At 44.4% G+C, this 27,594-nt stretch overlaps 2 protein-coding genes across 2 annotated transcripts; both read left to right on the top strand.

Moving 5' to 3' along the window:
- Window positions 1-189: 189 nt before the first annotated feature.
- On the top strand, window positions 190-14,481 carry LOC134292294 (zinc finger protein 665-like). The gene is made up of 5 exons (XM_062973233.1): window positions 190-750; window positions 1,687-1,792; window positions 8,534-8,613; window positions 8,803-8,923; window positions 12,179-14,481. The coding sequence occupies exons 1-5, from the start codon at window positions 190-192 to the stop codon at window positions 14,197-14,199; spliced, it is 2,889 nt and encodes a 962-aa protein (XP_062829303.1). The 3' UTR covers window positions 14,200-14,481.
- Window positions 14,482-17,141: 2,660 nt separating this feature from the next.
- Window positions 17,142-26,406, top strand: LOC100558295 (oocyte zinc finger protein XlCOF6). The gene is made up of 5 exons (XM_016996369.2): window positions 17,142-17,817; window positions 17,947-18,052; window positions 19,871-19,950; window positions 20,154-20,274; window positions 22,644-26,406. The coding sequence occupies exons 1-5, from the start codon at window positions 17,212-17,214 to the stop codon at window positions 24,293-24,295; spliced, it is 2,565 nt and encodes an 854-aa protein (XP_016851858.2). The 5' UTR covers window positions 17,142-17,211; the 3' UTR covers window positions 24,296-26,406.
- Window positions 26,407-27,594: the final 1,188 nt, after the last annotated feature.

The raw sequence follows: 27,594 nt of genomic DNA on the forward strand, positions 1-27,594 counted from the left end.
TTTAAGTTATTCAAACCCTCTTCTGTTCCTGGGAAAAAATGCCTTGAAAGCAGCATCTCCCCATGTCTTTCAGAGGGAGGTTTTGTTCTGTGGCTTCCAAAGAGTTAAAGCAAAGGACGTGGATTCCTAGAGGGGAAGTCAGTGGCCAATGAGAAGCCTCCTGCAGGCGAGGTCCCTCCTCTTCTGGCCATGTGGAAATCTTCCTGGAGGAGGAGGAGGAGTGACTGGGTGAGCCTTGCAGGGCTTGTGGAGGAGGAGAGAGTGTGCCTTCCCAAGAGGGAGATGGCTCTTCTGCCCAGGCTGGAGCCTGGCTGCAAGGACACAGGGCAGGTGGGAAAGCAAGAAGCCTTAGACCCTGAGCCAAGCACGGACCCTCCTGCCTTTCCTGCTGGGAATGGAGGGCAGTTCTGGGAAGGAGGCCTTTTGGGGAAGGGGCTGCGGGGAGACAGCCCACCTTCAGAGGCAGCGCCAAGCCAGAGCTTCAGGCAGTTCGACTACAAGGAGGCCTTGGGGCCCCGAGAGGTTTGCAGCTGCCTCCACTCTCTCTGCCGCCTGTGGCTGAAGCCTGAGGAACATACCAAGGCGGAGATGCTGGACCTGGTGCTCCTGGAGCAGTTCCTGGCCGTCCTTCCTGCGGAGATGGAGCGCTGGGTGAGGGAATGTGGGGCAGAGACCAGTTCCCAGGCCGTGGCTTTGGCTGAAGGATTCCTCCTGAGTCGGGAACAAGAGGAGACGGAGAAGCAGCAACAGGTGAGAGAATGTGTTGTCGAAGGTTTTCATGGCTGGGATCACAGGGCTGTTGTATGTTTTCCGGGCTGTATGGCCATGTTCTAGAAGTATTCTCTCCTGACAACCTCTGAGGATGCCGGCCATAGATGTGGGCGAAACGTCAGGAGAGAATACTTCTAGAACAGGGGTCCCCAAACTTTTTAAACAAGGGGCCAGTTCACGATCCTTCGGACCGTTGGAGGGCCGGACTATAGTTGGCCACTGAGCAATAATAATTAATAATAATAATAACAACAACAACAACAATAAAGAGGGTTGGAAAAAACCCTTTGGGCCGTTGAGTCCAATCCCCATTTGCCTTTGTGCACCGAAAGCACAAGCAAAGCACCCCTGACAGATGGTCACCCAGCCTCAATGTTAATAATAATAATAATAATAATAATAATAATAATAATAATAATAATAATAATAATAATAAAAAAAGAGGGTTGGAAGACAGCCCCTTGGGCCATTTAGTCCAACTCCTTTCTGCCTTTGTGCACTAAAAGCACAAGCAAAGCATCCCTGACAGATGGCCACCCAGTCTCAATGTTAAATAATAATAATAATAATAATAATAATAATAATAATAATAATAATAATAATAATAGTAAGAGAAGAGGAGACCCCTTGGCTCATTTAGCCCAACCCCCTTCTGCCCTTGTGCCATGGGGGCCGGATAAATGGCTTCAATGGGCCGCATCCGGCCCCCAGGCCTTAGTTTGGGGACCCCTGTTCTAGAACATGGCCATACAGCCCGGAAAACATACAACACAGGTGAGAGAATCTTCTCCCCATGCTTCCAAGGAGGCAGGGAGGCTTATTGTGAAGGAAGCCAAACTCCAGATCCCTCCCTCACCTCTTTTCCTTTTCAGTTTTCTGATCATTTGTATCTGTGTCCCTTTGGTGTTTTTCCAGGAGGTGGACTTGTGTGCAGCGGTGGCCACCGCGTTGGAAAGGCCTCCCTGCACCTGCAGCCGGATGCTGGATTGCTCAGGACAAAGGGAACCACCCAGCTCCACAAGTAAGTACCCAGGGACACTCGGATGTCTGGACTCCTCTCCTTTTGAGTCTTTGTGGCTCAATGAACATTTGAGCCACAAAGGTCTGGATATCATGAATCCCTACGAGGGGCAGCTTAGGGAACCGGGTATGGTTTGCCTGGAGAAGAGCAGGTTAAGAGGAGAATATGTTGAAAGAATGTCATATTGCTATACATATTGCTATGCTATTCCCATGATGAGAAGCTATTTTAAGTGCCAGATGCAATAGGTACAATTTTCTCTCCACCAATATCCGCCAGAAAAGCATAGGCGAGGGGGAATAAATTCCTCAAAAAGTCCAATGGAAATCAGGGTGTATACAATGGCTGAAGTATCCAGGCCAGAGGTTGTTGCTGAGGTCGGTTGCTCTCAAAGTGGCTTTGAGTAATGAATTAAAGACCCCAAAATACCCTTTTCTCTGTGCTAGAGGAGAATTTGTGGATGCCATCAACTAAAAAGGCAAACACATGGGCCCCGGAGAAAATCAAACTTTAATTCCTCCTAGAGGCCAAGATGACTGTAATGTCATTGAAATAATGTGGCCATTTCACAATTACATAGGGCTCACTAGAAAAGACAATACGTGTTAGAGAGAAGGCAGCAGGAAAAGAGAGATTGAATTCCAGGGGTTAGACTCCCCGTAGGAAGCCATGGCTGTCCTGAATCACCTAGACCTGAGCAGACCTGGCTTGGAGGTCCCTCATTCATAGAATCTTAAAATTGGTCTGAAGGCACTTAACAACAACAACACCTTCCCACCCCCAGCCTTGTTCAGGTCGTGCCATCTCAGGGTGGTGCCTTCCAAGAATCATAAAATGATTCCTAGAGTTGGAAGAGTCCACAAGGGCCATCCAGTCCCAGTTCCCTTCCATGCACTCCTAATGGATGGCCATCCAGCCTCTGTTTAAAAGCCTTCAGAGAAAGAGACTCCACCACACTCTCAGGCTGCAGTGTCAGGCTCACTTCAAAGGACCAGTCTGAACGCAGATCAAAGATAGCTGCTCTCAAATCCAATCTTTATTGAAGAATACATGACTTTGGAAAAGTCGAGAATGACCTAATGTTTACATACATCCATTTTTATCACCTCTGATGCAACGTAACACCACACGCAAATATCATCATCAAACCCCACCCTCTGGATCACATTACTACTATTCCCACACACTATACCAATTATAATTGTTTATACTTTCAACCCTGAGTTCCCAGGCTCATACTATCTTCTCCCGCCAGGTGCTTTCAGGGTTATTTATGTTATGACGCCAGGTCCAGGGCTCGGAAATTCAGCCCTGGGATCTGGCTCCATGACATGGCGCCCTCGTTTTCTTCATCCTCCTCTTCGGTTCTTCTTTCATCACAATCCTGAAATAAATCAAACAATAACTCTATGTGTCCATTTTGTCCAAAGTCCCCATATACTTTTTCAGTAAGTTGCGATGGAATACTGGGTGTATTTTCCCTAAACTCTTTGGCAATGCCAACTGGAAAGTTACTTCATTGATAACACCCTGTATTCTGAATGGTCCAATATATTTGGGGCCCAATTTTCTCGAAGGTAGCCCCAATTTGATGTTTTGGGTACTTAACCACACTAGATCTCCTTTCCCTAATTTATCGCCTTCCACTCTTTTTCTGTCTGCGAACGTTTTATACTTTTTATGTGCCTCCTTTAAGGATGCAGTCACTTGACTCCAGCATTCTAGCATTTGAGCTTTCCATTTCCCTGCCCCTGTTTCTTCATCCTCTGTCCATCTTGGCAACTGGGGCAAAGGCTGTATTTCATACCCGTAAACTACTTCAAAGGGAGTTTTATTTGTTGCTGAATGTATAGTCGAATTAAAAGCTAGTTCCGCAAAAGCCAGCCACCTAGACCAGTCATTTTGTCTCATGTTAGAGTACATTCGAAGGAACTGCCCCAGTGTCTGTTGAGTACGTTCTACTGCCCCGTTTGTCATGGGGTGAAAAGCAGAACTTAGACTCCTTTCTGCTCCTAGCATTTCCAAGAATTTTTCCCAAAATTTTGCTGTGAATTGAACTCCTCTGTCACTGACCACTCTACTGGGACATCCATGAAGTTTGTAAATATGGTTTATGTATAATTCAGCTAGTTTCTCTGCCGATGGTAATTTCGTCAGTGCTATAAAGTGGGCCTGTTTAGAAAACAGGTCTAATACTGTCCAAATATAACGATGTCCTTTGCTAACCGGCAGTTCCCCCACAAAATCCATAGCTACACATTCCCAAGGTCTGGTAGGTTCCGCTACTGTTTGTAATAATCCCATTGGCTTCCCTCCTCTCGATTTATTTCTGGCACAATCGTCACATTGAACAACATGATTCTTTATGTCCTTCCTCATTCCTGGCCACCAACAATGTTTTGTTATTGCCTTTGTTGTTTTTGTAATTCCTGTATGACCAGCGCTCTGGTTATTGTGAAAACGATGCAAAATCTTAATCCTTAATATTGCTGGGATATACAGTTTCTTATTCACAAACCAAAATCCCCCCTTCTGCTCCCCCTTTTCTGCGTTGGATGCGATCCACTGATCTCCTTCATAAGACTGTTTCAGTTCTTTTCCCCAACTATTTTCCCCGTCGATTTCAACAATAGCAGTGTTCTCTTTTTGGGTTTGCGCTCTTGTCCTGACAACTAAGCCCCATTGTTTATCAGAGAATATTGTTCCCTCTTTGGCTGTGGTTACGCCTTCGTGTTGAGGCATGCGTGAAAGAGCATCTGCCAAGACATTCTGCTTCCCTTGGAAAAATTTTAATTGGAAATCGAACCTGCTGAAGTATTGTGCCCATCTTATTTGTTTGGGGGACAATTTCCGAGGCGATTTTAAATACTGGAGGTTCTTATGGTCAGACCAAATTTCAAATGGGATTCCGCTTCCTTCGAGGAAGTGTCGCCAGCATTCTAAGGCTTTTAATATGGCTAATGCCTCCTTTTCCCATATGGGCCAACATTTTTCAGTTTCACTGAACTTCCGGGACAAATATCCACAAGGTTTTAAGTTCCCATTTTGATCCTTTTGCAATAGTACTGCCCCGTATGCACAGTCTGAAGCATCGCAATGAATTATGAAAGGGCTCCTTATATCGGGGTGTTTTAGGATGGGTTCTTTTGTGAAGCATCCTTTTAGGGTTTCAAATGCCTTTTGGCATTCTGGCGTCCAACTCAGTTTGGCGCCAGGAGCTTTCACTTTTGCTGTCTCCCCTTTCCCTTTTGTTTTTAAAAGTTCAGTAAGGGGTGCGGTTATTTGCGCGAAGCCTTTTATGAAGGATCTATAAAAATTTGCAAACCCCAGAAATGATTGCAATTGCCTCCTAGTTTGAGGTACTCCCCATTCTTTTACGTCTGATACTTTAGACGGATCCATAGCTAATCCTTCTGGAGATATCCGATACCCCAGAAAGTCAATTTGAGTTTTATTAAATTCACATTTGGACAGTTTTGCGTACAGCTTTGCTTCCCTTAGTCTCTGCAAAACTTCCCGGACCAATTCCACGTGCTTTTCTTTATCTTCGCTCACGATCAAGATATCATCAAGGAATATGAATACCCCTCGGTACAACAATGGGTGTAGTATTTCATTTATAAGCTGCATAAAGCAACCGCCGCCATTTTTTAATCCAAATGGCAAAATTTTATATTCAAAATGGCCGAATGCGCAGGAAAATGCAGTTTTCCAAGTATCCTCAGGTTTGATTCTTAATTTATGATATGCTTCAATTAAATCAAGTTTAGTAAATATGCTCCCTTTCTTCAATACGGTGATTAAATCCTTTACTAAGGGCATAGGGTATTTATTGTCCTTAGTAATTGCATTTAAATTTCGATAATCAATGCACAATCTTAGGGAGTTGTCTTTCTTTCTCCTAAATAACACTGGGGCTCCGAGAGGAGAATTGGATGGCTTAATGAAGCCTCGCGCCAGGTTCTTATCGATATATTTCCTCAATTCCTCCTTCTCCTGAACAGACATGGGATACACTTTTGGTTTTGGTAAGTTTGCTCCTGGGGTTATTTCAATTTCTACTTCTATATTCCTCTTGGGAGGTAATTTACTTGCCTCTTTCTGATTGAAAACATCCACAAAGTCTCTGTATTCAGGTGGCAATAGCTGTGGGTCTATTTCACCTGCTTCATCTCCCTCGTCCTCCTCTCCTGCAATTTTGCTTATCTCCCATTGCATCTGTTGTTCTTTAAATGCTAGGCTCTTTCCTCTCCAATCTACTTCAGGATTTGCCTGTTCGAGCCACGGTATCCCTAATATTACGTGGTATGTGGCGATAGGGGCTATCACAAAGGATATTCTTCCTTCCCATTTGCCTATTTTACATGGGACCCCCCGTATTTCCTTTGTAGATACTTCCCCAGCCGCAACTGATCCATCTAGCTGCGAAAATGCAATTGGGGAGTCAAGCAACATCTGCTGGCATTTCAGCGCTCCTGCTAGTTCCGGAGTTATAATGTTCCTAGAACAACCACAATCCACGAATGCCCTGCAGGTGGCCCGGTTCTCTAGCCCCGATAGGCAAATTGGCACTACTAGCATGCGTTTGTCTCGACTCACCAGCCTTTCCGAAGATTTTGGGGCTTGCACCTCCTCCTCCGCACGCCTCCCGGTTGCTGGCTTGGGCTTTGAGGGTTTTGGCGGCTCCCCCTTCCGGGCCCAACATTCTGCTGCTCGATGGCCCGTCTTCCCACATACAAAGCATCCCGGTTTGGGTTTGTTGTCATCTCCTCTGAAGGGGATCCCCGGCCTCCCTCCGGGCTTTTCTTGCTTCCTCATTTCTCCTCGACCTCTCGCCACCGGTCTTTGCTGGCCGCCGCTGCCCCTGAAGCGCTTTACTTGGGCCAGGGTGGATTCAACGCGCCCCGCTAGTTGGATCCAGCCCTGGAGTGTTTCGGGGTCATCTCTGTGCGCTGCCCAGCTAAAAACCTCGGGGCGTAGTCCCTCTTTAAATATCTCCACTTTGGTCACTTCAGACCACTCTGGTACCCTTTCCGCGAGGTGGAGGAATTCCTCTGCGTACTCGGGCACCGTTTTGTCCCTCTGCTTTATTCCTTTAAGCTGGTCTCGAGCCCTCAGTTGCTCTAGCCGGTCTCTGAACCGGTTTTCTAGTGCGGCGAGGAAGCGGGGCACTGACCTCAGGCATGGGTCGCGTCTGGCATGTAGTTGTACATACCAGCTGGCAGCTCCTCTCTTTAGTGTGTTGCCGATGGCTCGAACCATGCTTGCTTCGGAGGGGAATGTGTGTGCATTATCTTCCATGTATCCTCTGATGCTAATGAGAAAAAAGTTCAATTCAGATGATTCCCCTCCGTATTCTAGTTTGAGATCTTCCCTCCTTTGCATCCACTCTGCGGCCCGTTGATGCTGTCTGGGGGGCATGGGGAAGGGTTGCATCGGGTTTCCTTGGGCGGCCCCTTTGAACACGCCGCGCCCCACTCCGGTAGTCGTTCTGCGCGGCTCCCGACATTCTGCCGCTGCTGTCGGCCCTTCCACCCATCCGAATGCGGGCCTCGCTGTAGTCCCCGCACCTCGCCTTTCCTCGTCGTACGGCACATCCTCCTCCTCTTCCTGGATCTCCGGTTCCTCTCCGCCTTCGTCTGCTAATCCACTGGACCCGATCCCTGGCCCCAGTGGCCTTTCCACCCCGACACCCATTCGGGGGGTTGGAAGTTCTGTTGGAGTTGGCGGCCTCAGAGTTCCCAGAGCTCGCTGGCGCTCCATTTCGCGGGCCATTCTGTCTCGGAACTCCAGCTCCCGCCAGTATTCCTCATCTCCCTCGTCCCTCGCCGCCACGGGACTCTGCGTTGATGCGCGCTGGCCCCTCTGGCTCCAATCTCCTTCTTTACTTGGCTCTCTCTCGGCGCCATATCGGATGGGCTCTTTTTGGAGATTCTCTTCCAATAGTGGGACCAACCTCCCCACGGTTTCCGACAGCCTGGATAAATTAGTTTCCAGGATGGATAACCGCAGGGCTACGGTCTCTGGCATGCTTCCTCCAGATCCCCAACTGGTTTCTGCAGCCACAGAGACGCCTCTTCCTCCTCTGGGAATCCTCTGAGTCACGCCGTTCGGCCTGGGGTACCCCATAGAGGAAGCTACGGCTTGCAACGTCTCTTCTCCCAACGGCCGGGCCCCTGCTCCATTCGGGCTTTGATCTCCTTCTCCACTCATTATCACTTCACTGCGAATCCGCAGGAGGGTGAGAACGGGATTCTCGACTTAAATGTCAGGCTCACTTCAAAGGACCAGTCTGAACGCAGATCAAAGATAGCTGCTCTCAAATCCAATCTTTATTGAAGAATACATGACTTTGGAAAAGTCGAGAATGACCTAATGTTTACATACATCCATTTTTATCACCTCTGATGCAACGTAACACCACACGCAAATATCATCATCAAACCCCACCCTCTGGATCACATTACTACTATTCCCACACACTATACCAATTATAATTGTTTATACTTTCAACCCTGAGTTCCCAGGCTCATACTATCTTCTCCCGCCAGGTGCTTTCAGGGTTATTTATGTTATGACGCCAGGTCCAGGGCTCGGAAATTCAGCCCTGGGATCTGGCTCCATGACACTGCAGCATATTCAATTGTTGCATATCCAATAAAACATTCACATCCATATCCATATCCAATATCATTCATATTCATATCCAATAAAATACCTTTGCCTTTTCTATTCCTACAGGAGGTGAATCAGAACCAACATATACTGGCTTCCCTCTTCCTTTTGATGTTCTCAGCACACATTCTGTGATACCAGATCAGGTAGGTGATAGATTCACTGATGGGCCAAGAAGGGCTCAGGCTTCCGGTCTCCTCTTCACACTGCTATTCTCCCCTCTTTCCACCCAAGATGCCTGTGTAAAGATTGACATCTGTATCGGCCACCGGAAGCAACTGGTTTTCTGGCTGGGGTCAGCGTTTTCTGCTTATCAAGAATGTTTCTTTGTCTAGGTGACCTTCCAAGAGGTGGCCGTGTCTTTCAGTGTGGAGGAGTGGGCCCTGCTGGATCCGGACCAAAGGGCTTTGCATCAACAAGTCATGAAGGAAAATTTGGAAACGGTGTCCTCTTTAAGTAAGGCTCCCTGTTTTATAAAAAAGTATTAACAGAATGACATAGCCGCATGATGTCACTTAAAGGGGGGAGGGGGCAAAGAACTCACCAGGTTTATCCTAGGTTCACAGCAGGATAAAATAACATTACATGTACCATTCAACTACAGCATCTCTCTATAGGTCCAACATGACATGGAGGGGAGCAGAAACTCCCAGGTATCATTTTTGAAATCAAAACAATGTTGAAACAGGTTGGAAAGAAACCGGTTGTTTCCATCATATTGTAACAGCTGGTGTTGTGTTTCCATTGTTATTGTCATTTCCATTTTATGGCAAGCCTTGAACAAACCTATCACAGGGTTTTCTGGGGCTGATATTGTGTGACTCGCCCAAGATCACTCAGTAGGTTTCCATGACTGAGCAGGGAATCAAATATTTTTGGAAATCATAGCCTTTTTAAAGACATAACTTGGAAATTATGACCTTTTTGTGATCGTAACTTTTGTAAAACCATTGGGAAGCATGACCCTTTTGGGAGATTAATTGGTATTCACACTATTTGAAATAATCATAAAGTATGATCTTCTTGAGAAGAGTTAAAAACTTGCTTGAATCAATCTTCTCCTTGGTGGTAAATATACACTAGTGTTCATGCAACGCAATTTAGATTTCTCCGTTGTTAGACTGATATCCCTGGTTATCTCTTTGAACTTTTAGGAACAAAGATACGCCAATGCATAAAACATAAAGCAGATCTTCAAAAGTGTTATTTTAGTTTCCAAAAACATCTACTCTCCCATAAAAATATATTGCTTTTAAATCATGCTCTCAAGAGACCAAAAAGTAAGTACAGTAGAGTCTCACTTATCCAAGCCTCACTTATCCAAGCCTCTGGATTATCCAAGCCATTTTTGTAGTCAATGTTTTCAATATATTGTGATATTTTCGTGCTAAATTTATAAATACAGTAATTACAACGTAACATTACTGTGTTTTGAAGTACTCTTTCTGTCTAATTTGTTGTAAAACATGATGTTTTAGTACTTAATTTGTAAAATCATAACCTAATTTGATGTTTAATAGGCTTGTCCTTAATCCCTCCTTATTATCCAAGATATTCGCTTATCCAAGCTTCTGCCAGCCTGTTTAGCTTGGATAAGTGAGACTCTACTGTAGTCTTTCTTAAAAGTCGCCCTGAGTCCCCTCGGATGAGAAGGGCAGGGTAGAAATGTTGTTGTAAATAAGTTAACATAGTGGATTTACTTACAAACTTCATTCATTCAGCATACAGGTACACTGCTTATTGGTTCAGAGTTTAAACAGTCTGTTCGATAAGCATTCTGTTTCAGTCTTTTCTCTTTTGTGTACAAACTAACACTTTCTTCAGTTTAATACATTACTGAACACAGACTCAGTATAAATTGATTACTCTGCAGAATATTGTACTCAACTACATACTATTGCGTACTTTGCTAAATACATACTGAAGCATACTGCACACTAACTCAAACTGAAGCATACTGACTTCTAAAATGGAGTCTCAGTTTGAATAGTCCAGATCTGGTCACATGGTCTGTAGTCCCTCCCACAATCTTCAAACAACATAGAGCTAAAGGGAAAACTGCATATCGATATATGCATACAATACAGTAAGCAATCTCAATTATATACATAACAAATAACTAGTATCGGAGACTTGTAGAAGGTTGCTATTTCCAACAAATATAGTGTCTAAGAAACATAGCCCAATGTTCAAACCACTTCAGTTGAGAGGTCGTCCACTTTTTTCCCTAATGCTCATCTATCAACAAACATGCAACAACAAAAATCCACAAAAAAAAATCTTGTTTCTGGGTCAACAAGAACTGCTTGTTTGTAATTTGTTATTAGAAATACCTTTTCTGAAAATGCAGAAATAGGCACTCTCTTTTTCACAGTAAATTAGATCCATGGGTAACTATAGCACGTGCCTTGTATATTATTCATATCCGTGGTTTAACCCACCCGAGCCTTGGGGAAAGTGGTATTGTCATGCCACAAGGAGGCAAAACATTACCTGCTGCCCTGTTCCTTTAAGATTCTAAAGGGGCGGGGCTTAGCCTTGGCTCCTGCCAACCTGGAAATAATAATAAATAAAAATAATACAGTATTTATATTCCGCCCTTCTCGCCCCGAAGGGGACTCAGGCAGATCACATTACACATATAAGGCAAACAAAATGGCTTAACATAGAACAAAGACAGAGACAAACGCAGCTCCGAGCTGGCCTCGAACTCATGACCTCTTGGTCAGAGTGATTTGTTGCAGCTGGCTGCAGCTGACTGCTCACCAGCCTGCGCCACAGCCCAGCGCTAATGGCAGTTATTTTTTGTCAGATTTTGTCAGTTGGTGAAGCACTGGAAGGAAGTGTAGGAAGCAAAAAGGAGCACAGAAATTCACGTCACGTCGGAACTGTGTTCAAGTTAGATTAAGAAACCATATAATACAGCAATAGAGAAAGGCACGACAACATTGGATTAAAACAGTGATTCCCAAAGTGGGTGCTACCGCATTTGGGGGCGATGAATAACTGTATTACTTTTTTATTCTGAGTTCAAGAAATAGTTTCATAATTTCAAACTTCAATGTTTCTAATTTACACCTTTCTTTACTATATTTTATGAAAAAGGTAGAAACATTAATACATATATCTTTCTGTTCAATTGCTATTAAAAAAAATTTTTAAATTAATTTCCAGGAGGTGCTGAGTAATATTTTTTCTGGAAAGGGGGCGGTAGGTCAGATAAGTTTGGAACCGCTGGATTAAATAATCCAGACATGACAAGACTTTATACTGTGTGGCAAAATCTATCCAGAACTGCATAGACTTAAGAGATTTCTTTCCTCACAAGGCACTTTATAGTGGCAACAAGAGGAAAAGGGATCAATTTTGTCTATTAAAAAAGTTTTGATTTACCAAATACGCTCCGATCTGTCCTTCGTGCTATGGTGCCTTCCAGTTCATTTAGTTAAGCACGGAGGAAGAACAGGTATCTTACACGATTTTATGGCATGCGACCCTTGGAAGTTAGCATTTAGTCTTGCTAAAGAGGGTACATCCAGGTCTGATAGTTGGAAGTTACAAGAAAGTAGATTTTCAGAGAGCCATAGAAGGAAACTCTTGAAGTAAGTGAAGCTCAGCAATGGGATTGATTACCTAAATTTCTGGTGAGCACTTAAATGATACTTATTAAGATTTTTTTAAATATGTGTTCTCATTTTCTTTATTGTCAAGAAACTCACAGAGAAGGGGAATCATCTCAATACCGGGACTGTGGAGAGAAGAAGGAGCTGGGCCTCTCTGGTCAGGAAGCAACGTACGCTAAAAGAATGCCTTTTAAGTGCTTGGAGTGTGGAAAATGTTTCCGTCATAAGAAAAGCATTGCTCGTCATCAAGCAGTGCACACGGGAGAGAAAAAGTTCAAATGCTTGGAATGTGGAAAGGGCTTCATTCAGAAGATAGATCTCACCTATCATCAAGCTACTCACACTGGGGAGAAGCCATTTAAATGCTTGGAGTGTGGAAAGAGTTTCACTCAAAAGAAAGGCCTCACCTTTCATCTGGTTACTCATACTGAGGAGAAGCCATTTACATGCTTGGAGTGTGGCAAGGGCTTCTTTCGGAGGCTAAAGCTGACTCGTCATGAAGCAATTCATACTGGGGAGAAGCCATATACATGCTTGGAGTGTAGAAAGAGCTTCATTCAGAAGATACACCTGACTCGTCATCAAGCTACTCATACTGGGGAGAAGCCATTTACATGTTTGGAGTGTGGGAAGAGTTTCACTCAGAAGAAAAGCCTCACCTGTCATCAAGCTACTCATACTGGGGAGAAGCCATTTACATGCTTGGAGTGTGGGAAGAGCTTCATTCAGAAGACAAACCTGACTCGTCATGAAGCAATTCATACTGGGGAGAAGCCATTCAAATGCTTGGAGTGTGGAAAGAGTTTCACTCAGAAGACAAGCCTCACCTGTCATCAAGCTACTCATACTGGGGAGAAGCCATTTACATGCTTGGAGTGTGGAAAGCGTTTCACTCTGAAGAAAAGGCTTATCTATCATAAAGCTATTCATACTGGGGAGAAGCCATTTACATGCTTGGAGTGTGGAAAGCGTTTCACTCTGAAGAAAAGGCTTATCTATCATCAAGCTACTCATACTGGGGAGAAGCCATTTATATGCTTGGAGTGTGGGAAGGGCTTCATTCAGAAAGCAAGCCTCACTTCTCATCAAGCTACTCATATTGGGGAGAAGCCATTTAAATGCTTGGAGTGTGGGAAGAGTTACACTCAGAAGACAGGTCTCACCTCTCATCAAGCTACTCATACTGGGGAGAAGCCATTTACATGCTTGGAGTGTGGGAAGGGCTTCATTCAGAAGGCAAACCTCACTTCTCATCAAGCTACTCATACTGGGGAGAAGCCATTTAAATGCTTGGAGTGTGGGAAGAGTTATACTCAGAAGACAGGTCTCACCTCTCATCAAGCTACTCATTCTGGGGAGAAGCCATTTCAATGCTTGGAGTGTGGGAGATCTTTTACAGACAAAAGACGTCTAATTGCTCATCAAGCAACACACTCTGGGCAAAAGCCATTCAAATGCTTGGATTGTGGAAAGGGCTTCGCACAGAAGGCAAGCCTCACCCAACATCAAAGAATCCACACTGGCGAAAAACCATTTAAATGCTTGGAGTGCGGAAAGAGCTTCAGGCAGAAGGCATGCTTTGCCTCTCACCAGACCATTCACACAGGGAAGAAACCCTTTCAGTGCTTGGAGTGCGAAAGCTCTTTTACAGAAAAACGAGGTCTAATTGCTCATCAAGCAACACATTCTGGGGAAAAGCCATTCAAGTGCTTGGATTGTGGAAAGGGCTTCGCTCGGAAGATAATCCTCAAAGAACATAAAAGAATCCACTCTGGTGAAAAGCCATTCAAATGCTTGGATTGTGGGAAGGGCTTCACATGGAAGGCAGGCCTCAGAGAACACCAAAGTGTCCACTCAGGGGGAAAACCCTTTAAATGCCTGGATTGTGGGAAGGGCTTCGCATGGAAGGCAAGCCTCACACGACATCAAAGAATCCACTCTGGTGAAAAAGCGTTTCAGTGTTTGGAGTGTGGAAGATGTTTCAGATTGAAGCAAAGCCTACATCTTCATCAAGTGAAACACACAGGGGAAAGAACCCTTTTAATGTCTGTAGTGCCGAAAGAGCTTTTGCCAAAGAAACACCTAGGCCCTGTTAAGGTTTCTATCTAGTTATGTTCTTTCAATAAAGTCTTCTTTGTAAGTTTGAACCTGCTCCTGAATTGCTGAAGCTCAATCACTAAATCACTGGCACCAGAATCTTCTGTTTTGCTGAACTGCCACAACAGCTTTTGTTGCTGATTATGTTTAATTTTAAATATTACCACCCTTCTTTCTACTTTTTCAATTGCTTTCCGTCCCTGGCCAAACTTCTGTCGGACTTCCAGTGTCAGGCTCTGGAAGATCTTGGACTTAAAATTAACCTCACAACAATAAAATTCTGGAGACAAGTGTTTTACTGCTTCTTTCTTTTTAAAATATATTTTATTAAGATTTATTAATACACAGTTAAAAATAGAGATTTGAGATAGTCAGAAATTTAGATAAGAAAAGTGAAAAGGGTATATAATATGTTCACATATATTCAGAATAATCTATGTTTATTTGATGTTGTCAGATGATTAAATAGTTCTATACAGTAGATTTTTTTGATCACTTGAATTAACTATACAGATTTGATGTTTGATTAAAAGAAAATCTAAATTAAAGTAAGAGTAATGATAGCAGTGATAGATATAATAAAGAAGAAAAAGAGAAAAAGATGAGTGTTTTCGTTTTATTCCTTCTTTCCACAATCCTAAAAAGACAGTTCTAAACGTTTCCCGCTCAAACCTCCTGTATATATCAGCCCCAACTCCCGTCCGCCCCCAAGTGGCCAAACACTGTTCCCACAGCCTGTTAACTAAAGTTTCAATTTCCGCCACAAAACAGATGTCTTATATACACTACCTTCCCCAACTGTACATAGCTTTCCTCCCAGCCTTCTTTATGACAGGGAACCAAAGCAGGCAGACCGAGGCTATGACGGCGATCCTGACATCCAGAACCTTCTCCATTACTCTCCCTGCTCAACCATGATACAACTGATTTTTTTTACAACTGATGTGCTCCTCTTTTGAATCCTCAGATGATTGCTGGGCCATCCAAATAATAAAATAATACAAAACAACCAGGCAGTAGAGTTAACTTCACCTTAATCAATGAGTAATTCAAGCCATGTTAGAAGAAAAGGCTAATGCATGATGGATGTATTCTTACCCAAATCTGGATGAAACTGCAATTCTTCACCATATTACTTGTTGAAATTTGGAGGAGGAGGAGGAGGCTTGCAGTTTAGGCCAATGTACTCACTGGATAGAAGTTGTAATTGTTCTGCTTCAAAGTAAATGTACACTGCTTTGGAAGACTTTATCTGTGTATTTACATTTCCCCATAACATTCCTGACAGGTTCGGTTTTATGGCACTTCCAGAGGTTCTCCTCTTCAAGATGACATTCTTCAGGTGTAGAGAATGATGACATTTCCCCCCCAGCCCAGCCCACTTTCCCAAATAAAAAAGAATGGATACAATTCCAGCCATATGATATCCTTAGTGTGATATAATTGGTTCACCACTCTTTACACTTCATGAATGACTGCTTGAAGATGAGAGCCTCGTGGAAGTAGATTCCTTTTGACCAGGAGAGACCCTTCACTGAAGCCCTTGCACGGTTTTGTGGGAAGGTCAGTACAGACCCACCAAGAAAATTCAATAAATGCCACAAGTCGGCAAAGGATAAGAGGGGTTCTCTAAACCAGGCATGGGCAACCTTTGGCCCTCCAAGTGTTTTGCACTTCAATTATCACAACTCCTCTAACAGCAAAACACCTGAAGGGCCAAAGTTTGCCCATGCCTGATCTAACCACTGCAAGAGTCTACCATATTCCATGCAGCTGTGGACAAATCTACACAGGGGCCACCAAAGCAGCAGCATTGCCCAGACACGAATCAAAGAACACGAAAGGCCAGTGCAGTCTGATTCAACCAGAGAGGTCAGCTATAGCAGAATGCATGATGAACCAACCTTCAAGTTTCGGGGTGCGGTGTCATCTGTACGCAGATGATGTCCAGCTCTGTCACTCCTTCCCACGTGTCACTAAGGAGGCTGTCCAGGTCCTGAACTGGTGTCTGGCCACTGTGTCAGACTGGATGAGGGCGAACAAATTGAAACTCAATCCAGACAAGACGGAGGTCCTCCTGGTCAGTTGCAAGGCTGAACAGGGAATAGGGTTACAGCCTGTGTTGGATGGGGTTGCACTCCCCCTGAAACACAGGTTCGCAGTCTGGGTGTTCTGGACTCATTGCTGAGCCTGGAGCCCCAAGTTTCAGCGGTGGTCAGGGGAGCATTCGCACAACTAAGACTTGTGCGTCAGCTGCTCCCATTCCTTGGAAGGTCTGACTTGGCCACGGTGGTCCACGCTCTGGTTACATCCCGTTTGGATTACTGCAACGCGCTCTACGTGGGGCTGCCTTTGAAGACGGCCCGGAAGCTCCAATCAGTACAAAAGGCGGTAGCCAGATCAATAACTGGGGAGGCATAAGCACCAAAACATCATGTTTTACAACAAGTTTGGGAGTGTGGTTTTATTTGTGTTGTTGTTATGCATGTTGGCCCACTGTGTGTTGCTGTCTAGAGAAACAACTGTGTATCCGGGCAGGAGGCAGACTGCGTTGAATGATACAGAAAGTTGGATAAGCGAAGATTGGATAAGCGAGAATCTACTGTAGTTGCACTATTTACAATAACAAAGTTCAAATAACACAAATAAGCAAACATATAGTACCTTTACATGCAGCGGCCTTCACACGCGGGGGCTTTAAACACGAGGCTTCTCTCAGACTGAGGTTTACCTCACACTGACGGAGGAGTTCCCTCACTGAGACAAACTACCTCTAACAGGCTTCAGCCTACTCACTCTTTTGGTGCTTGAGTCACACTTTTGTAATAAAAAACCCAGTTAATATTTAATATTTCTGACAAGGACCTCAGTTTGGGAACTGCTGCTTTAAGTTATCCGAACATTCTCTCGAATCTTGGGAAAATGCCTCCAAAGCAGCATCTCCCCATGTCTTTCAGAGGGAGGTTTTGCTCTGTGGCTTCCAAAGAGTTAAAGCAAAGGAGTGGATTCCTAGGGGGGAAGTCAATGGCCAATGCTAAGCCTCCTGCAGGCGAGGTCCCTCCTCTTCTGGCCATGTGGGAATCTTCCTGGAGGAGGAGGAGTGACTGGGTGAGCCTTGCAAGGCTTGTGGAGGAGGAGAGAGTGTGCCTTCCCAAGAGGGAGATGGCTCTTCTGCCCAGGCTGGAGCCTGGCTGCAAGGACACAGGGCAGGTGGGAAAGCAAGAAGCCTTAGACCCTGAGCCAAGCACGGACCCTCCTGCCTTTCCTGCTGGGAATGGAGGGCAGTTCTGGGAAGGAGGCCTTGTGGGGAAGGGGCTGCGGGGAGACAGCCCACCTTCAGAGGCAGCGCCAAGCCAGAGCTTCAGGCAGTTCAACTTCAAGGAGACTTTGGGGCCCCGAGAGGTGTGCAGCCGCCTCCACTCTCTCTGCCGCCTGTGGCTGAAGCCTGAGGAACATACAAAGGCGGAGATGCTGGACCTGGTGCTCCTGGAGCAGTTCCTGGCCGTCCTTCCTGCGGAGATGGAGCGCTGGGTGAGGGAATGTGGGGCAGAGACCAGTTCCCAGGCCGTGGCTTTGGCTGAAGGATTCCTCCTGAGTCAGGCAGAAGAGGAGACGGAGAAGGAGCAACAGGTGAGAGAATCTTCTCCCCACATTCTCAAGGAGGCTTATTGTGAAGGAAGCCAGACTCCAGAGCCCTCCCTCGCCTCTTTTCCTTATTATCTGATAATTTGCATTTGTGTCTCTTTGGTGTATTTACAGGCTGTGGACTTGTGTGCAGAAGCGGCCACTGTGTTGGAAAGGCCTCCCTCCACCTGCAGCCGGATGCTGGATTGCGCAGGGCAAAGAGAACCTCCCATCTCCACAAGTAAATACCAAGAGACACTTGGATTGTGATAGTTTGTGTAAATTAAATTAAATATGCAAATGGCAGCTTTATCGCAGTTTTAAAATAAATATCAACTCTGCTTGTCACTTTAGGCTTGAGTAAAAGAATAACAATGTCATTATTCTAGTTTAAAAGTTCAAATATATATACAGGGCGGCAATGTGTTACAGTTCCTTTAAATATGAAATTCCTTTTCAAATAGTCAAATTTTAGGGAGCAAAACAGCCATTATATTTCTGACAACACAATTCCTGTCAGTGCCAAGAGGACCAACTGAACTCTCTCTCTCTCAAACGTCAGTTGGGAAAAACCGTTGGTCTCCCTCTGCTGAGCTAGAGACATCAACCAATCAGAATGCGGCTGGCTCAGCCAACCAGCCGTTGTCATGGCAACTCCCTTTTCAGTAAACTCATCTAATAAGGAGCTTATTTCATATTCCCTCACAGGATGGGTTGACTCCACTCCTTTTGAGTCTTTGTGGCTCAATGAACATTTGAACCACAAAGCTCTGGATATGATGAATCCCTACAAGGGGCAGCTTAGGGAACCGGGTATGGTTGGCCTGGAGAAGAGCAGGTTAAGAGGAGAATATGTTGAAAGGATGTCTTATTGCTATACATATTGCTATGCTATTCCCATGGTGAGAACCTATTTTAAGTGCCAGATGCAATAGGTACAATTTTATCCCCACCAATATCCACCAGAAAAGCATAGGGGAGGGGGAATAAATTCCTCAAAGAATCCAATGGGAATCAGAGTGTATACAATGGCTGAAGTATCCAGGCCTGAGTTTGCTGCTGAGGTCAGTTGCTCTCAAAGTGGCTTTGAGTAATGAATTAAAGACCACAAAATACCCTTTTCTCTGTGCTAGAGGAGAGTTTGTGGATGCCATCAACTAAAAAGGAAAACACATGGGCCCTAGAGAAAATCAAACTTTAATTCCTCCTAGAGGCCAAGATCATTGTAATGACGTTGATATAATGTGGCCATATCACAATTACATAGGGCTCACTAGAAAATACAATAAGTGTTAGAGAGAAGGCAGCAGGAAAAGAGAGAGATTGAATTACAGAGGGTGGACTCCCCGTAGGAAGCCACGGCTGTCCTGAATCGCCACGACCTGAGCAGACCTGGCTTGGAGGTCCCTCATTCATAGAATCTCAAAAAAAAATATTTTTTTTCATGTCAGGAGCAACTTGTGTCGCTTCTGGAGTGAGAGAATTGGCCGTCTTCAAGGAAGTTGCCCAGGGAATGCCTGGATATTTTGATGTTTTTACCATCCTTGTGGGAGGCTTCTCTCATGTCCCCGCATGGAGCTGGAGCTGATAGAGGGAGCTCATCTGCGCTCTCCCTGGGTGCGATTCGAACCTGGCAGCTTTCAGGTCAGCAACCCAACCTTCAAGTCACAAGGCTTTAGTCCACTACGCCACTGGTGGCTCCTTTCAAAATTGGTCTGAAGGCACTTAACAACAATAACAACAACACCTTCTCACCCCCAGCCTTCTTCAGGTCGTGCCATCTCAGGGCTGTGCCTTCCAAGACTGAATCATAGAATCATAAACTGATTCCTAGAGTTGGAAGAAACCAATAGGGACATCCAGTCGCAGTTCCCCTCCATGCACTCCTAATGGATGGCCATCCAGCCTCTGTTTAAAAGCCTCCAGAGAAAGAGATTCCACCACACTCTGAGGTTGCAGCATATTCAACTGTTGAACCACTCTTATCATTAGGAAGATGATACCACCATAAATGGAGACCATGGCCAATAAAATACCCTTGCCTTCTCTATTCCTACAGGAGGTGAATCAGAACCAACACATACTGGTTTCCCTCTTTCTTTTGATGAACGCAGAACACATTCTGTGCCACCAGATCAGGTAGGTGAGAGAATCCCTGATGGGCCAAGAAGGGCTCAGGCTTCCGGTCTCCTCTTCACACTGCTATTCTCCCCTCTTTCCACCCAAGATGCCTGCAGCAAAGTCCCTGTGTAAAGATTGACATCTGTATCGGCTACCAGAAGCAACTGTTTTTCTGGCTGGGGCCAGCGTTTCCTGCTTACCAGGAATCTTTCTTTGTCCAGGTGACCTTCCAAGAGGTGGCCGTGTCTTTCAGTGAGGAGGAGTGGGCCCTGCTGGATCCGGACCAAAGGGCCTTGCATCAACAAGTCATGAAGGAAAATTTGGAAACGGTGTCCTCTCTAAGTAAGGCTCGTTCTTTTATAAGAAAGTATTAGTCACAAAATGACATTGTCACATAATGTCACTTGAAAAGGGAGAAGGGCAAAGAACTCACCAGGTTTGGGATAGGTTCACAGCAGGATGAAATAACATTAAAATTGCCAGTCAGCTATAGCATCTCCCTATAGCTCCAACATGATGTGGAGGGGAGCAGAAACTCCCAGGTGTCATTTGTGAAATCAACACAGTGTTGAAACAGGTTGGAAAGAAACTGGTTGTTTCTATCATTTTATACAGCTGGTGTCGTTTTTCCATTGTTCTTGCCATTTCCATTTTATGGCTAGCCTTGAAGAAATCTATCACAGGGTTTTCTGAGGCTGAGATTGTGTGACTTGCCCAAGGTCACCCAGCAGGGAATCAACTTTTGAAGGGTATAACCTTTTGCAAATTATGCAAATTGAGATCATAACCATTGTAAAACCAGAATCTTTATAGCCATTTGGAAGCGTGGCCCTTTTTGGAGATTAATTGGCATTCACACTATTTGGAATAATCATAAAATATGATCTTATTGAAAAGAGTTAAAAACTCGCTTGAGTCAATCTTCTCCTTAGTGGTAAATATCCTCTAGTGTTCATGGAAGGCTATTTAGGTTTCTCAGTTGTTAGACTGATATCCCTGGTTATCTCTTTGAACAATTAGGAGCAAAGATACACCAATGCATAAAACATATAGCAGATCTTCAGAAGTGTTATTTCAGTTATTTCTCCCATAAAAATATATTGCTTGTAAATCATGCTCTCAAGAGACCAAAAATAAGTAGTCTTTGTTAAAAGTTAACATAGTTGATTTACTTACAAACTTCATTTATTTGGCATATAGGTACATTGCTTATTGGTTCAGAGTTTAAACAGTTCGTTCTTTAAGCATTCTGTTTCAGTCTCTTCTCTGGTGCGTACAGACTAACACCCTCTTCTAATACATTATTTATTTATTTATTTACTACATTTATATCCCGCTTTTCTCACCCTGAAGGGGACTCAGAGCGGCTTACAAATCAAATGTACATACAATATATTATTAGCATAGCACAATATAAGCATTACTGAACACTGACTCAGTATAAACTGACTACTCTGCAGCAGGACCGGCTCGAGGAAATTTAAAGGGGTACGCAAATATTTTTTGCGCCCCCCTCCCCTGCGCCGCAGGAGGCGTGGCCAGGACTGGCCCCGCCTTCCGTGCCCTAACCCCGCCTCCCATGCCGGGTGGCCACCTGAAAGGACTCCTACTGCAGCGGGCGTGCACTGTGGGAGGCGTGGCCGGTCCCACCTCCCACGGGGTGCGCCCTGGCTGGGCGGCCAGGCTGCGTGAGGCGGGAGTCCTTCCAGGCCGCGATGAAGACTGCGGCCTGGAAAGACTGCCACGACACGCAGCCTGGCTGCGCCATGATGCGCCCCAAGGGAGGCGGGTCCAGACCTGGCCACGCCTCCGCATCACACGGCCCCGCCTCCGCCAGGTGTGGCCCCGCCTCCCAGGGGCTCAACAGCGCCCCAGGGAAGGTGGCGCCCAACGTGGGAGCGTGGCCAGCGTGCCGTGTTGGGCCGGGCCTGCTCTGCAGCCTACTGTACTCAACTACATACTAACTCAAACTGAAGCATACTGGCTTCTAAAATGGAGTCTCAGTTTGAATAGTCCAAATCAGGTCACATGGTCTATATCCCTCCCACAACCTCAAACAACATAAGAGTTAAGGGGAAAACTGCATACCAATATAATAAGCAATCTTAATTACATACATAACAAATAACTAGTATAGGAGGCTTGTAGAAGGTTGCTATTTCCAACAAAAAAGTTTCTAAGAAACTATTTTCAAACCACTCCAGTTGAGAGGTTGTACACTTTTTCCCCCTAATGATTATCTATTAGCAATCATGCAACAACAAAAATCCAAAATATAATCTTGCTTCTGGGTCAGCAAGAACTGCTTGTTTGTAATTTGTTATTAGAAATACCTTTTCCAAAAATGCAGAAATAGGCACTCTCTTTTTCACAGTACATCAGATCCATGGTTAACTATAGCACGTGCCCTGTATGTTATTCATATCTGTGGTTTCACCCATCCGAGCCTTGGGGGAAGTGGTATCTTCTACATTATTTTACGGTTTCCTACCCCTGGAAGTTAGCATTTAGTCTTGCTAAAGAGGGTACATTCAGGTCTGATAGTTGAAAGTTACAAGAAAGTAGATTTTGAGATTTTAAGAAGGAAACTCTTGAAGTAAGAGAATTTCAGGAATGGGATTGATTACCCAAATTTCTGGTGAGCGCTTGAATGATGGCCATTAAGATTTTGTTTTTTTTAAATATGTCTTCTCATTTTCTTTATTGTCAAGCAACTCTCAGAGAAGGGGAATCATCTCAATACCTGGACTGTGGAGAGAACCAGGACCTGTGCCTTTCTGGTCAGCAAGAAACGTACGCTAAGAGGAAACCCTTTAAGTGCTTGGAGTGCGGAAAATGTTTAAGTCATAAGAAAAGCTTTGCTCGTCATCAAGCAGTGCACACGGGAGAGAGAAAATTCAAATGTTTGGAGTGTGGAAAGGGCTTCATTCAGAAGATAGATCTCACCTATCATCAAGCTACTCATACTGGGGAGAAGCCATTTAAATGCTTGGAGTGTGGAAAGAGTTTCACTCAGAAGACAGGTCTCACCTACCATCAAGCTACCCATACGGGGGAGAAGCCATTTAAATGCTTGGAGTGTGGAAAGAGTTTCACTCATAAGAGAGGCCTCACTTCTCATCAAGCTACTCATACTGGGGAGAAGCCATTTAAATGCTTGGAGTGTGGAAAGGGCTTTGCATGGAAGACAGCCCTCAAACAACATCAAAGAATCCACTCTGGGGAAAAGCCATTCAAATGCTTGGAGTGTGGAAAGGGCTTCGTTCAGAAGGTAAGCCTCACTTCTCATCAAGCTACTCATACTGGGGAGAAGCCATTTAAATGCTTGGAGTGTGGGAAGGGCTTCTTTCAGAAGGTAAGCCTCACTTCTCATCAAGCTACTCATACTGGAGAGAAGCCATTCAAATGCTTGGAGTGTGGGAAGGGCTTCTTTCAGAAGGTAAGCCTCACTTCTCATCAAGCTACTCATACTGGAGAGAAGCCATTCAAATGTTTGGAGTGTGGAAAGAGTTTCACTCAGAAGAAACTCCTCACTTCTCATCAAGCTACTCATACTGGGGTGAAGCCATTAAAATGCTTGGAGTGTGGAAAGGGCTTTGCATGGAAGACAGCCCTCAAACAACATCAAAGAATCCACTCTGGGGAAAAGCCATTCAAATGCTTGGAGTGTGGAAAGGGCTTCGTTCAGAAGGTAAGCCTCACTTCTCATCAAGCTACTCATACTGGGGAGAAGCCATTTAAATGCTTGGAGTGTGGGAAGGGCTTCTTTCAGAAGGTAAGTCTCACTAACCATCAAGCTACTCATACTGGAGAGAAGCCATTCAAATGCTTGGAGTGTGGGAAGGGCTTCTTTCAGAAGGCAAGCCTCACTTCTCATCAAGCTATTCATACTGGGGAGAAGCCATTTAAATGTTTGGAGTGTGGAAAGAGTTTCATTCATAAGAAAGGCCTCATCTGCCATCAAGCTATTCATACTGGGGAGAAGCCATTTAAATGCTTGGAGTGTGGAAAGAGTTTCACTCATAAGAAAGGCCTCAACTGTCATCAAGCTACTCATACTGGGGAGAAGCCATTTTCATGCTTGGAGTGTGGGAAGAGCTTCATTCAGAAGACAAACCTGACTCGTCATGAAGCAATTCATACTGAAGAGAAGCCATTTAAATGCTTGGAGTGTGGAAAGAGTTTCACTCATAAGAAAGGCCTCACCCGTCATCAAGCTATTCATACTGGGGAGAAGCCATTTAAATGCTTGGAGTGTGGGAAGAGCTTCATTCAGAAGGCAAACCTGACTCACCATGAAGCAATTCATACCGGGGAGAAGCCATTTAAATGCTTGGAGTGTGGAAAGTCTGCTTCAAGATAAATGCACACTGCTTTGGAGGGCTTTATTTGTGTATTTACATTTCCCCATAACATCTATATATATAAAAGAGTGATGGAATTCGGGCACCGGACAAAACAACAAAACTACAGGTATCCCAACCTTGAAATTTGACAACACAACCCATCATCCACGCCTCTAGGTTGATACAACAAAAAGAAAAGAAAAATAAAGTCCTAATTGTTTTTATCCAATTGGATAATAAGAAGAGATTCAGGAAAAGCCAATTAAACATCAAATTAGGTCATCGTTATACAAATTAAGCACCAAAACATCATATTATACAACAAATTTGACAGAAAAAGTAGTTCCAGGTGCAGTAATGCTATGTAGTAATTACAGTAGTGTTTCACTTATCCAACACTTGCTTATCCAACGTTCTGGATTATCCAAAGCATTTTTGTAGTCAATGTTTTCAATGTATCGTGATATTTTGGTGCTAAATTCATAAATACAGCAATTACTACATAGCATTACTGTGTATTGAACTACTTTTTCTGCCAAATTTGTTGTCTAACATAATGTTTTGGTGCTTCATTTCTAAAATCATAACCTAATTTAATGTTTAATAGGCTTTTCCTTAATGCCTCCTTATTATCCAAAATATTCGCTTATCCAACATTCTGCCAGCCCGTTTATGTTGGATAAGTGAGACTCGACTGTACTGTATTTACAAATTTACCACTAAAATATCAACAATGAATTTAAAACACCGACTACAAAAACATTGATTACGAAAAGGGAGACTGCGTTGGATAATCCAGAACATTGTATAAGCGAATGTTGGATAAGTGAGATTCTACTTTAATATGAAATAATTACTGGGATAGAATAATGCAGAACAATATAATCTCTAAAACCAGGACAGTAAATAAAGACCAACAGTCTGAAAGCAGGAAAATTGGAAATTCCACAAAGGAAACAATCAGGGCCAGCTAAGTTCAAAAACATGCAAATGCATCAATAGGTACTGCTCCGGTGGGAAGGTAACGCCACTCCATGCAGTCATCCCACATGACCTTGGAGGAGTCTACGGACAACGCCGGCTCTTTGGCTTAGAAATGGAGATGAGCAGCAACCCCCAGAGTCAGACATGACTGGACTTAATGTCAGGGGAAAACGTTTACCCTTTACCTTAACTACCACCAATTCCTCAATACTTTATTTCCCATACCACCATACTTTACCACAGCAACGCGTGGCCGGACACAGCTAGTTCCTGTATGAAAAGTTAGGTTTTATGGCACTTCCATGAGGCTCTCCTTTTCAGGCCGTCATTCTTCAAGTGTAAAGAGAGATGACACACCCCCTCCCCTGCTCACTTCCCTGAAAGGAAAGGAATGGACACAGTTCTAGCCATATGTCATGCTTAGTGTGAATTAATGGGGGGGGGGGGTGTCACTACTCTTTACACCTGAAGAATGACTGCCTATAAACGAGAACCTCCTGAAAGTAGGTTCCCTTTGACCAGGAGAGACCCCTCCCAGCTGTCAATGACTGGAGCCCTTACACAGTTTTGTAGGAAGATCAATACAGATTGAACAAATGCCACAATCAGCAAAGGATAAGAGGGGTTCTCTAAACCAGGAATGGGCAAACTTCGGCCTTCCAGGTGTTTTGGACTTCAACTCCTACAGTTCCTGACAGCAAAACACCTGAAGGGCCGAAGTTTGCCCATGCCTGCAGGAGTCTACCATATTCCATGCAGCTGTGGACAAGTCTACATTGGGACCATCATGTCAGGGTATTGTGTATTGTGAAATGTTAAAATCAATCTGGGTTATTAGAAATGCCTTATGTGTTTGTTTTTCGGCAAGGCATTTCAGCAATTATGGAGTTAATGAGAGTCTGCTATGATTGATGTATCACAGGACCAATGGGGTCAAGTTTGTTTTGACCGGGACTTTCTTTCTTGTTCTTGTGGAATGCAGAGGAGTTTCCTGAGTAGAGAACAGAGCGGAGAGCAGCGTAGAGCAGTGTGCTGTGTGTGCATGAGTCGCTTCTGCAAGCACTCATGGAGGAAGGACTGATTTACTCTGTTTTGTATATAGTCTTGTAAATAAAGATTGATTACCGTTGGATTTCCAACCGAACCCTCATCTGCTGGAGTTTGTTTGTCCAGTGCTGTTTTTCACACCGGGAGACAGTCTGGAGAGAAGGAGGTGAACCGGGATGGTGAATTTTTTGGATTTCACTCTGCTACCCATCATCCCCGCTGACACATCACACATGGCAGCATTGCCCAGACACGAATCAAAGGACACAGAAGATTAGTGCATTCTGATTCAACCAGATAAGTCAGCTATAGCAGAACGCATGATGAACCAACGTAGACACAGAATATTATTTGAGAACACAGAAATGTTGAACCACTCTGACAACCACCATGTCAGACTACATAGAGAAGCCATTGAAATCTACAAGCATGTGGACATTTTCAACAGAAATGAGGAAACCACCAGAATCAAGACAGTAAATAAAGAACAACACTCAGAAAACAGGGGACTTCCAGACAGCAAACAATCAAGTGGCAGTTAACACCCCCCAAACAGAGGATGCCTCCAGGCAACAAAAATAAGGATACCTCTATGCAAATACCCTCAGTGGTTAACTTAGCAAACTTCATGGCGACCCAGTGCTAATCATTGCTTCAAACAGACAAAGAGTTCTGTCTTCCACCCTGGACATTATTCCACAAATAGATAGATAGTGTCACGGCCCAGGCGGCAGAGGCACCAATAACCATACACAGAGGCCAGAATCTAACTAATATCTTTATTGAAGGAATATATAAAGTTAATAAAAACAAGTGTAGAAAATAGTCCAGAATTAGACCCTTCAGGAAAGGTCAGAATTAGTCCAAAAAAGCAATGTCCAATAAGAAATATTAAGGTCCAAAGTTGTAATCCAATAACCGAAACACTCACTTTGCCAAGCAAAGTGAGGGGAGATGACAAGGTCCTTTAGTCCATAAAACTTGAGCGTGGCTAGGAAATAACTTGATACTTGAAACAAGGCTTGAACGTGGAACAAGGTAACTAAGAACAAGAACAAGGTCCGTGGAATAACTTGGTAAAATCCGTGAAACAAGGCAAGGATTAGTCCTGGGAAACAAGGCAAAGTCCGTAGGTAAACAAGGCTGGGAAGCAAGGCGAAGGCTGGATAGCAAGGCAAGGCTTGAGCTGAAGCGAGGCTTGAATCGGAGCGCGCTGTCCAAACACAACTCGCTCCGCAGGCTGACGAATTGACTCCGCGAAGTTGCTACGCGGGCAAAACACCTA

The sequence above is a fragment of the Anolis carolinensis genome, chromosome 2, assembly GCF_035594765.1.
Source record: "Anolis carolinensis isolate JA03-04 chromosome 2, rAnoCar3.1.pri, whole genome shotgun sequence".
Taxonomy (NCBI): domain Eukaryota; kingdom Metazoa; phylum Chordata; class Lepidosauria; order Squamata; family Dactyloidae; genus Anolis; species Anolis carolinensis.